Here is a 12,500-nt window from a genome sequence, read left to right on the forward strand (position 1 = left end):
GCAAAGGCCGTGAATATTAATGTATATATTTTTTTATAATTTCTTGTTTTTTAAACTTGCTCAGAGTTCCATTTTTCAAAGCAAGCAATATAACAACAACACCACTGGCTAGCTTGTGTTACCCTTAATAGTTTAACAGAACACATTTGTGGCAAAACGGTCTATATTTTTCACAATTACTAAGTTTGTGCAGTAAAAATGTTTACTGGCCGGGATAAAATGATTGGCGTTAGGGCGGTCACTCATACTGTAACGCCGTTAGTTTCGGCGGTAACTAGTAGTCTAACGCGTTATTTTTTATATTCAGTAACTCAGTTACAGTTACTACATGATGCGTTACTGCGTTATTTTACGTTATTTTTTTTATGTAGTATCGGCTAGAAACAGAAGATCTGAGTGTGTTTTATTGGAGAGTTGCAGTGTCGTTCTTCTGAATGTTCTTGTGTCACAAGGGAGAGAAGAGGCGCACTCTGTGTGTGTCTGGGTGTGGGTGTGGGGAGAGGGGGGGGGGGGGGGGGCGTGTCTGTGTTTACTAACAAGACATCATGGTGGAGCTTAAGCCGAGTTTCTTAACATGGAGATATTCTCACTACTTTTCTTGTGTCGAGCACCAAGAAAGAACATTTTAGTTAAATCTACTGCCCAAAACTGCACACATTTAAAAGCAGTCCAAGAAACAAATTTGCAGTCATGTTATTGTTATGATAGAACACACATTCAATGACAGCTAACGAACTATCCAAATTGCTATTATTAATGCAAAGTTAATGCACGTGCATGTGTTCAAACAATCATCAATCAAAGTTTATATATATGTATATACGTGTTTTGAGAAAATTTCCCGGTTTCACCGAATTTCCAGGAATTCTCTAATACCATTTCTCAATTAAAAATGTTACTACTTTAACATTTTTCAACCGTTTCAACTCATTCAGAACATTAACATTTTTTTTTTTAGCATTTTCAAAAAAAAACCTGCTTTTCCAGAAATTCCCAAATTTCCATCAAATTCCCATTGAAATGAATGGGACATTTTCCAGTTTGCACAGTTCCCACATTTTTCAACCTATTCAAACCATTCCAACATCAACATCAACATGCAAACATTCTTCTTATTCAGGACAAAAAAACAAAGTTGTTTTTTGAACTGGAAAATTTCCCGGTTTAACCGAATTTCCAGGAATTCTCTAATACCATTTCTCAATTAAAAATGTTACTACTTCAACATTTCTCAACCGTTTCAACTCATTCAGAACATTCACATTATTTTAGCATTTTCAAAAAAAAATCCCGCTTTTCCCGAAATTCCCAAATTTCCATGAAATCCCCATTGAAATGAATGGGACATTTTTCCAGGGTGCACAGTTCCCACATTTTTCAACCTATTCAAACCATTCCAACATCAACATGCAAACATTCTTCTTATTCAGGACAAAAAAACAAAGTTGTTTTTCGAACTGGAAAATTTCCCGGTTTAACCGAATTTCCAGGAATTCTCTAATACCATTTCTCAATAAAAAATGTTACTACTTCAACATTTCTCAACCATTTCAACTCATTCAGAACATTCACAATTTTTTTTAGCATTTTCAAAAAAAAATCCCGCTTTTCCCGAAATTCACAAATTTCCATGAAATTCCCATTGAAATTAAAGGGACATTTTCCAGTTTGCACAGTTCCCACATTTTTCAACCTATTCAAACCATTCCAACATCAACATCAACATGCAAACATTCTTCTTATTCAGGACAAAAAAACTAAGTTGTTTTTTGAACTGGAAAATTTCCCGGTTTAACCGAATTTCCAGGAATTCTCTAATACCATTTCTCAATTAAAAATGTTACTACTTCAACATTTCTCAACCGTTTCAACTCATTCAGAACATTCACATTATTTTAGCATTTTCAAAAAAAAAAACCGCTTTTCCCGAAATTCCCAAATTTCCATGAAATCCCCATTGAAATGAATGGGACATTTTTCCAGGGTGCACAATTCCCACATTTTTCAACCTATTCAAACCATTCCAACATCAACAAATTCCACTCATTCTGGACATTCAAACTAACATTTCCCCAAGTTCCAAACCAAATTCTGTTTTTTCCTGGAAATTCTAACTCTTCAACATTCAAACTATTCTTACATTCTGTCAGCATTTCGATTCGAACCGTTGGGGCTTTCCCTTGACAAATTCCCCAAAATTCCCAGATTTCCGGGACATTTTTCCCATTCAAAATTAACTGGCCATTTTTCAAACTTCCACCATTTCCACATTTTTCAAATCTATTCAAACCATTCCACCCTCAACACATTCCACTCATCCTGGAGATTCAAGCTACCATTTTTACAAGTTCAAAAAAATTCCTGGATTTTCCAGAATTCCTGGTTTTCCAAAGCCCTATTTTCACCCTTTTTTCTGTCGACTACTCCTTCCACATGTTTCAACCCACTTCAACCGTTCCACCGTCAAAACGTTCCTCTTAATCACGACGAAATACAGAGTTGTTTACTGAACTGGAAAATATTCCGGTTTTCCCGAAATTCCATGATTTCTCGACTGTTTTGAAAAATCCCAACACCAGCCATTTCAACTCATTCAGAACATTCACATTTTTTTTTAGAATAATGCACTTTGTGACTTCAATAACAAATATGGCAGTGCCATGTTGGCATTTTTTTTTCCATAACTTGAGTTGATTTATTTTGGAAAACCTTGTTACATTGTTTTAATGCATCCAGCGGGCCATCACAACAAAATTTGGCATAATAATGTGTTAATTCCACGACTGTATATATCGGTATCGGTTGATATCGGAATCGGTAATTAAGAGTTGGACAATATCGGAATATCGGATATCGGCAAAAAAGCCATTATCGGACATCTCTAAATTAAATGGATGTTAATAAATTTAAATGTTGAGTTAAGAGCTCCGTCAGAGAATCAAGTAAGCTCGTAAGTTGAAGTACGATTAGAGTACCGTATTTTCCGCACTATAAGGCGCACCGGATTATTAGCCGCACCTTCTATGAATTACATATTTCATAATTTTGTCCACCAATAAGCCGCCCCGGACTATAAGCCGCGCCTATGCTGCGCTAAAGTGAATGTCAAAAAAACGCTGCGCTAAAGTGAATGTCAAAAAAACAGTCAGATAGTTCAGTCAAACTTTAATAATATATTGAAAACCAGCGTTCTAACAACTCTGTCCCAAAATGTACGCAAATGTGCAATCACAAACATAGTAAAATTCAAAATGGTGTAGAGCAATAAATAGCAACATAATGTTGCTCGAACGTTAATGTCACAACACACAAAATAAACATAGCGCTCACCTTCTGAAGTTATTCTTCATTCGTAAATCCTTCGAATTCTTCGTCTTCGGTGTCCGAATTGAAAAGTTGCGCAAGCGTGGGATCCAAAAATGGCCGGCTCCGCCTCGTCGAAGTCATCGGATTCAGTGTCGCTGTTGTTGTGCAGCAGTTCTGTGAATCCTGCCTTCCGGAAAGCTCGGACCACAGTTGTGACCGAAACTATCTGCCCAGGCATTTACGATCCACTGGCAGATGTTGGCGTATGTCGTCCGGCGCTGTCTGCCCGTCTTAGTGAAGGTGTGTTCGCCTTCGGAGCTGTGTGAAAAAAGCCACCCGGCCTCTTCGCGTAAACTTCCCTTAACCACTCGCTCATCTTTTCTTCATCCATCCATCCCTTCGAGTTAGCTTTTATGATGACGCCGGCTGGAAAGGTCTCTTTTGGCAAGGTCTTCCTTTTGAATATCACCCTGGGTGGAAGTTAGCATGGCAAGCTAGAACCACAGTGAAGGATGACTTCTCATTCTCTGTGGTGCGAATATTCACCGTACGTGCTCCCGTTCCACAGTGCAGTTCACAGGAATATCAGTTGCTGTGAAATACGGTAGTAATCCGTGTGCGGATGGAGAGATTGCGTCTTTTTATGAACCGGATCGCTTCGTAGGAGCCATTTTGTGGTCTTTACAGATGTAAACAGGAAATGAAACGTACGGTGATATCCGCGCGTTTTTTCTTCTTCTTCTGGGGGCGGGTAGAAGAAGAAGCGCTTCCTGTTCTATGGGGGCGGGTGCTTTCCTTGGCGGTTGCTTGCGTAGAAGAAGAAGCGCTTCCTGTTCTACCGGGAAAAAAGATGGCGGCTGTTTACCGAAGTTGCGAGACCGAAACTTTATGAAAATGAATCGTAATAAAGCGCACCGGGTTATTAGGCGCACTGTCAGCTTTTGAGAAAAATTGTGGTTTTTAGGTGCGCCTTATAGTGCGGAAAATACGGTAAATGCTGAAAGCATATTTTATACCATTAGCATTGACATTATGTCATCATATTATGTAATTTCACGTTTGTATATACTAAGGTTGTACGGTATAACAGTACTAGTATAGTATCACAGTACTAATGAATCATAAACGGTACTATACTCTGAAAAGTTCCAGTTCCGAACAGGCATGACATTGCTGGTTTTACGAGTAGTGGAGCATGTTCGGCAGCGCACAATCACGGAGTACTTACAAGCAGACACAGTGTTATACCACTGCGGAAGTTATAACACTGAAACGCCTTCAGGAAGAGGTGCTTTATTATCCTCGCCTCCATGGTGACAAAACAAGTACGTTTCTTACAAGTATCATTATCACTGCAGGAGGAGGAATAGCTAAACATGCTTCACTACACACCACAGGAGGATATAACAGCTCACCGGCGTCACAATGTAAACAAACGCCATAGGTGGATCTACACCTGACATCCACTGTAATGATACCAAGTACAAGAGCGTATCGAGTCGATACTACTATGATTACGTCGATATTTTTTTATCGCCACACAATCTTTTTTCCTTTTTTAAAAAAATGTATATGATGTTTATAAACTCAGTAAATATGTCCCTGAACAGATGAGGACTTTGAATATGACCAATGTATGATCCTGTAACTACTTGGTATCGGCTCGCTAACAAAATTTGTGGTATCATCCAAAACTAATGTAAAGCATCCAAACAACAGAAGGATACATGATTATTACATTTTAACAGAAGTGTAGATAGAACATGTTGAAACGGAAAATAAGCAGGTAATAACAGTAAATGAACACGTAGAATAATAATACATTTTTACAGCTTGTCCTTTATAATTTTGACAAAATAGAATGATAAATGACACAATATGTTACTGCATACGTCAGCAGACTAATTAGGAGCCTTTGTTTGTTTACTTACTACTAAAAGACAAGTTGTCTAGTATGTTCACAATTTTATTTAAGGACAAAATTGCAATAATAAACATATGTTTAATGTACCCGAATATTTTTTGTTAAAATAAAGCTAATAATGACATTTTTTTTTGGTGGTTCTGTTTATTTAGAAAAGTATCGAAAAATATCTAAATACATTTTGGTACCGGGACAACCCTGGTATATATAATTTTTAGTGTATTAACTATCTTTGACATATAAACAGATATACATTTTTTTATGCTATTTTAGCCGGTGACATTACAGAATGCTAATTGTGCATTGATTGAATTATTTTTACGCTTGAATATTGATTTATTTTATTTTTTTTTGTGCAATTGTGGCACTTTATTCGTTATTTGTTTACACTTCTACACTGCTGATAGCATCCACAATATATGAGACTTGACTTACTTTTAGCACAACTTGTGTTGACCCCATAGCACAAATGAAGCATGCAGCATCATTAAAGTTGTATTTGGGAATCAAGCAGTGCTGTGCAGCTTCCGCCCCGCACTTTGTCTTTTGTGTCACAGAGGAAAGATCCTGTTTGCCGCGCTTGAACGGTAGTTTGAGGACGTTAAGGACAAGAGCCTGTGGGGAGTTTTTCCACTGCTTTAACCGTCTCCCCCCGGTCCCAGGAAACTCCCTGCTATTCCGACACGACAGCTGCACATTCTCACTTTTCACTGTCTGTTTGAACTCGACCCCAAAAACAAACAGCAACAAAGATAACCTCGAGCTGCTATACTGTGGCAGACATCTTTCTTTTAATTATTATTATTATTATTATTATTATTATTATTATTATTATTATTGTGTGAATGCTCCAAACCATTCACACATATGGTTTTTCTTCTTCTTCTTCTCCAGTTTTTGGGGAGCTCTACTTTCCACATTTTTCATCCCATTCAAACCTTTCCAACTTCAAACTGTTCAGCCTATTCGGGAATCGCGGGCTTTCCCTTGACAAATTCCCCAAAATTCCCAGATTTCCCAGTTTCCCGGGACATTTTTCCCATTCAAAATTAACTGGCCATTTTTCAAACTTCCACCAATCCCACATTTTTCAACCGATTGAAACCATTCCACCTTCAACACATTCCACTCATTCTGGAAATTCAAACTATACTTTTTCCAAGTTCAAGAAAATTCCAGGATTTTCCAGAATTCCTGGAATTTCCAAAGCCCTATTTCCACCCTTTTTTTCTGGCAACTACACCTTCCACATTTTTCAACGCATTTCAACCGTTCTACCGTCAAAACATTCCTCTTAATCAGGACAAAAAAACAAGGCTGGTTTTTTAACTGGAAAAATGACCAGTTTTACCGAAATTCCAGGAATTTTGTAATATCATTTCTCAATTCTACTTCAACATTTCTCGACCGATTTGAAAAATTTTAATACCAACCATTTCAACTCATTCAGACTCATCAAGTTTTTTTTATTGTTTTCAAAAAACGTCCCCCTTTTCCCGAAATTCTCAAATTTTAGGGAAATTCCCATTGAAATCAATGGGACATTCTTCAAAGTTTCACAACTCCCACATTTTTCATCTGATTCAAACCATTCCAACTTAAAATGATTCAGCCTGTTCTGGAATCGTGTGCTCTACTTCAACAATTCTAAAAAAAAATCCCGGATTTCCCTTAATTCCTTTTTTTATTTTTATTTTCCCCATTCAAAATGAATTATCCAATTTTCAAACTTCCACAATTGCCACATTTTTCAAACCATTCCACCTTCAACATATTCCACTCATCCAGGATATTCAAAATGTAATTTTTCCAAGTTCAAGAAAATTCCAGGATTTTCCAGAGTTCCTGGATTTTCCAAAGCCCTATTTCCACCCTTTTTTCTGACGACTACACCTTCCACATTTTTCAACCCACTTCAACAGTTCCACCGTCAAAACATTCCTCTTAATCAGGACAAAAAATAAGTCGTTTTTTGAACTGGAAAATATTCCGGTTTTCCCGAAATTCCATAATACCATTTTTCAATTCAAAATGTCACTACCTCAACATTTCTCTATACTGTTTTGAAAAATCTCAACACCAACCATTTCAATTCATTCAGAACATTCACATTGTTTTAGCTTTTTTTTTTTCAAAATCACGCTTTTCCCGAAATTCTCAAATTTTCATGAAATTCCTGATTAAATGAGTGTGACATTTTTCAACCTGCTCAAACCATTCCAACATCAACAAATTTCACTCATCCTGGACATTCAAACTAACACTTTCCCAAATTCCAAATCAAATTCCGTTTTTCCTGGAAATTCTAACTCTTCAACATTCCAATGGTTCTTACATTCACACTACATTCTATCAGCATTTCAGTTCAACTTCAGCATTGTAACATTCACATGCAATTCCTTTTTCTTCTTCTCCAGATTTTGGCGCGGTCTACCTTCCATATTTTTCATCCGATTCGAACTGTTGGGGAATCGTGGGCGTTCCCTTGACAAATTCCCCCAAATTCCCAGATTTCCGGGACATTTTTCCCATTCAAAATTAACTGGCCATTTTTCAAACTTCCACCATTTCCACATTTTTCAAATCTATTCAAACCATTCCACCCTCAACACATTCCACTCATCCTGGACATTCAAGCAACCATTTTTACAAGTTCAAAAAAATTCCTGGATTTTCCAGAATTCCTGGTTTTCCAAAGCCCGATTTTCACCCTTTTTTCTGTTGACTACTCCTTCCACGTTTTTCAACCCACTTCAACCGTTTCACCGTTCAAACATTCCTCTTAATTAGGACAAAAAACTAAGTTGTTTTTTGACCTGGAAAATTGCCATGTTTTCCCGAAATTTTTGAAATTCCGTAATACCACTTTTCAATTCTAATTCAACATTTCTCGACTGATTTGAAAAATGTTAACACCAACCATTTCAACTCATTCAGAACATTCAAGTTTTTTTTAGCATTTTCCAAAAAATTCCAGCTTTTCCCAAATTTTTGGGAAATTCCCATTTAAATCAATGGGACATTCTTCTAAGTTCCACAATTCCCACATTTTTCGTCTGATTCAAACTGTTCCTACTTCAACAATTCTTAAAAAAAATTCCCGGATTTCCCTTAATTACCTACTCAGTGGCCTAGTGGTTAGAGTGTCCGCCCTGAGATGGGTGGGTTGTGAGTTCAAACTCCGACCGAGTCAAACCAAAGACTATAAAAATGGGACCCATTACCTCCCTGCTTGGCACTCAGCATCAAGGGTTGGAATTGGGGGTAAAATCACCAAAAATGATTCCCGGGCGCAGCCACCGCTGCTGCCCACTGCTCCCCTCACCTCCAAGGGGGTGATCAAGGGGATGGGTCAAATGCAGAGGACACATTTCACCACACCTAGTGTGTGTGTGACAATCATTGGTACTTTAACTTAACTTTAACTTAACTTAACGTAATTATTATTATTATTATTTTTATTTTTTTTCATTTTCCCCATTCAAAATTAATGATCCATTTTTCAAACTTCCACATTTTTCAACCTATTCAAACCATTCCAACATCAACACATTCCACTCATCCTGGACATTCAAACAAACACTTTCCCAAGTTCCGAACCAAATTCCGGTTTTCCTGGAAATTCAAACTCTTCAACATTCAAACATTCCAACTATTCTTACATTCATACTACATTCTCAACATTTCGATTAATGTAGTTATTATTATTATTATTTTTTTTTACAATATATTAAGTCCATTTTTCTCAAGTCATCTTTTATTGTTTGACTGGGAAAACAGGAGGAAGTTCCTCCTCCTCCTCCTCACAGCTGGCCTTCAAATCGGAGCCGTTGTGTAAACGTTGCCCTATGTCAATATTAGTGTGTGTGCCCATGCACATAATTACAGATGCGCCCTTCCTGCTAAGCTGTCATTAAAAAAAAAAAAAAAAAAAAAAGGGAATGGGAATGGGAATGACTCCAGGCTACAACCACCGCTTGCTCCTGCGTAATCAGAGACAAGTGAACGCACCGCCAGCTACTGTCAGATATGGTCCTGCTACCCTATTCCCCTTGTATTTTTTTTTTGTTAGTTTTTTTGTGCATATGTCATACCTTTTAAAGTTAAAGAAGCCCCCAAAACATCTGGAGTCCTCATTTTGCATCAGTGGGAATGGAGTGCTGTTCCAGATAAAGCCGTCAGAGGGCGCAGTGAGTCTTTACTACGTCAACAAGACGCTGCTGGCCAGCAGACAAAGGACAGTCAAGACTGGGAATATTACTAGAAGATATATAGAAGGTTCTATAAAGGGGCCTTGAAGCAAATAAAAACATTACGATTGCGTGGAATTCGACAACATTTAAGTAGGAACACGCATTTTATTAATTGGATTTATCTAATTAACAGCTTTAATGCTGCTCATGATAACATAATTAATAACAATATATGGGATGTTGTTGTTTTTTTTGTTTTTTTACACGCGTGTCCTTTTTTCTTGGAATGTTTAGGCTGTATCTCCATTCACCTTGAGAGAAAGAGAGACTACACACGCACACACGCACGCACGCAAACACCCACGAGTGGGAGGAGCCAGCCCGCCCGGCTCTGCCTCTCCAGTGAGTGTAAAATAGCGCAGGCGGCCACGGTGCGTGTCAGAGGACTGTCTGTGCTCCCCACGTAGATGACTGCTCCACATCTGGTGTCTGCTGCTGAAAGAGAGACGAACCGCTCCACGCGCGATCACCCACAAGTCAGAATAAGGTGAGCGTCGGTGTTACGCGCGGCTTTTACGCGCAGCTTTTTACGCACAGTTTTTTTTTTTTTTTTACGCACGGGGACTGAATGGAATGCTGTGTTTATGCGTGGGGGTTTGACTTCTCAGGTGAGACAACGCGAGACTTAAGTATTTTTGTTGTTGTTGTTGTTGCTAGGTTTTTCCAGCGTGGGGAAAAATGCCGGCGATCGTAGGTAAAAACTCCGATTTGGAGTTCGACTCGCTGCAACCGTGCTTCTACCCGGACGAGGACGACTTCTACTTCTGTGGTCCCGACTCCGCGCCACCGGGGGAGGACATCTGGAAGAAATTCGAGTTGCTGCCCACTCCGCCCCTTTCCCCGAGCCGAGCCGCGCTGCCCGGGGAGCCGGCGGCAGCCTCCCCGGAGGCGGACCCCCTCGGCTTCGGCTTGGGCGACCCCTTGGACTGGGCTTCGGAACTCTTCCTCCTGCCCGAGGACGATATCTGGGGGGCTTCCGATGATCTGGATCTGTTCGGTTCCGCTTTGGATACAAACCCAAACAACATTATCATCCAGGACTGTATGTGGAGTGGATTCTCCGCCCGGGAGAAGCTGGAGCGGGCCGTCACGGAGAAACTCGGCAAGGCTATTACCACCAGCGCCGCGGCGAAGCCCCCGGCTCCGGCGGTGCGAGACGCGTGCGTAAAAGCCGCGGAGGCTGCGAGCGTGGCGTCGGAGTGCGTGGACCCCGCCGTGGTGTTCCCCTTCCCCGTCAACAAGAAGAGCGTCGGCGTGGACTCCGACACGAACAACGGGGACGCGTCCACGCAGAACGCCCACAGCGACTCAGGTAAGAACCAGACCCGAGCGCCAAACACAACAATAACAAACGTGCGTAATTGGACGCGTTCACGTGACCGGCCCACAATCGGAATTACGCACACGCTGGTGACACAGTGAACTGACTTGATGTAATCGGATGCCTTTTCTTCCGGCAGATGGCAGTAAAATAGGGGAATTGTGCGTGTCCAGTTGGCACGTCAATAGAAGTACACTAGAATGGTTTGGACTAATGCTTCTTTAATGGGATTATGGATTAATTCAAGACAATTAGTGCACCGCCAAAAACATGTTCCACTCCACTGTTTAGGATAATAACACACCGTAGATAGGTATAAACAAACACTACACGCGTGGCACAAAGACTTCCAGTTTGGCATCGTCCAAGCGGAGGCGGGTCTTTCTATTTTCCTTCTTTTTTTTTTTTTTTAAGGGGGTGACAGCTTTGAAGGAGCACTCCATCTCGACAGCTGTCTCCCTGGCGCCCCTCCAAGCCCGGGGGCAGGGGGGCCAGGGGGCAGACTTAAATCCGATTGCTGCGGACGCCTTGTCCGTCATACCTTTGTTGTGTCGGACACGATGCGAACTAACGTATCGCAAAGTCAGGAAACCGCGGTAAATGGTTGATTAGTTGAAAGAAACGGTTGTCGAATCTGGAAAGTTGGGGTTAAGGGGGGCCAGGGGAAAGACTTAAAAGTGCGGTGATCCGATCGCTGCGGAACACCTTGTCCGTCACACCTTTGTTGTGTCGGACACGATGCAAACTAACGTATGGCACAGTCAGGAACCGCTGACAATGGTTGATTAGTTGAAAGAAACGGTGGTCGAATCTGGAAAGTTGGGGGTACGGGGTGCCAGGGGGCGGACTTAAAAGTGCGGGCACCTTGTCCGTCACACCTTTGTTGTGTCCGACACGATGCGAACTAACGTATCGCAAAGTCAGGAAACCGCGGTAAATGGTTGATTAGTTGAAAGAAACGGTGGTCGAATCTGGAAAGTTGGAGGTACGGGGTGCCAGGGGGCGGACTTAAAAGTGCGGTGATCCAAACCCCGCGGAACACCTTGTCCGTCACACCTTGTCCGTCACACCTTTGTTGTGTCGGACATGATGCGAACTAACGTATCGCAAAGTCATAAACCGCAGCAAATGGTTGAAAGAAACAGTGGTCGAATCTGGAAAGTTGGAGGTACGGGGGGGGCAGGGGGCAGACTTAAAAGGGCGGTGATCCGATTGCCGCGGAACGCCTTGTCCGTCACACCTTTGTTGTGTCGGACACGATGCGAACTAACGTATGGCAATGTCAGGAACCGCGGAAAATGGTTGATTAGTTGAAAGAAACGGTGGTCGAATCTGGAAAGTTGGGGTTACGGGGGGCCAGGGGGCGGACTTAAAAGTGCGGTGATCCGATCGCTACAGAACACCTTGTCCGTCACACCTTTGTTGTGTCGGACATGATGCGAACTAACGTATCGCAAAGTCATAAACCGCAGCAAATGGTTAATTAGTTGAAAGAAACAGGGGTCGAATCTGGAAAGTTGGAGGTATGGGGGGGCCAGGGGGAAGACGTAAAAGGGCGGTGATCCGATTGCCGTGGAATGCCTTGTCCGTCACACCTTTGTTGCGTCGGACACGATGCGAACTAACGTATGGCAATGTCAGGAACCGCGGAAAATGGTTGATAAGTTGAAAGAAACGGTGGTCAAATCTGGAAAGT

General features: G+C 41.1%; 1 protein-coding gene across 2 annotated transcripts in view; it reads left to right on the forward strand.

Annotated features, from left to right (window-relative positions):
- The first annotated feature begins 9,866 nt into the window (after positions 1-9,866).
- Positions 9,867-12,500, forward strand: part of mycn (MYCN proto-oncogene, bHLH transcription factor) — a 4,662-nt gene continuing 2,028 nt past the window's right edge. For both annotated transcript variants that reach the window (XM_061987329.2, XM_061987328.2), the window contains exons 1-2: positions 9,867-9,970; positions 10,141-10,795. In XM_061987329.2, coding sequence (XP_061843313.2) covers positions 10,162-10,795 — 634 coding nt within the window. In that variant the 5' untranslated portion in view covers positions 9,867-9,970; positions 10,141-10,161. The remainder of the gene's footprint in view (positions 9,971-10,140; positions 10,796-12,500) is intronic.

Source organism: Nerophis lumbriciformis, linkage group LG26, assembly GCF_033978685.3.
Source record: "Nerophis lumbriciformis linkage group LG26, RoL_Nlum_v2.1, whole genome shotgun sequence".
Classification (NCBI taxonomy): Eukaryota; Metazoa; Chordata; class Actinopteri; order Syngnathiformes; family Syngnathidae; genus Nerophis; species Nerophis lumbriciformis.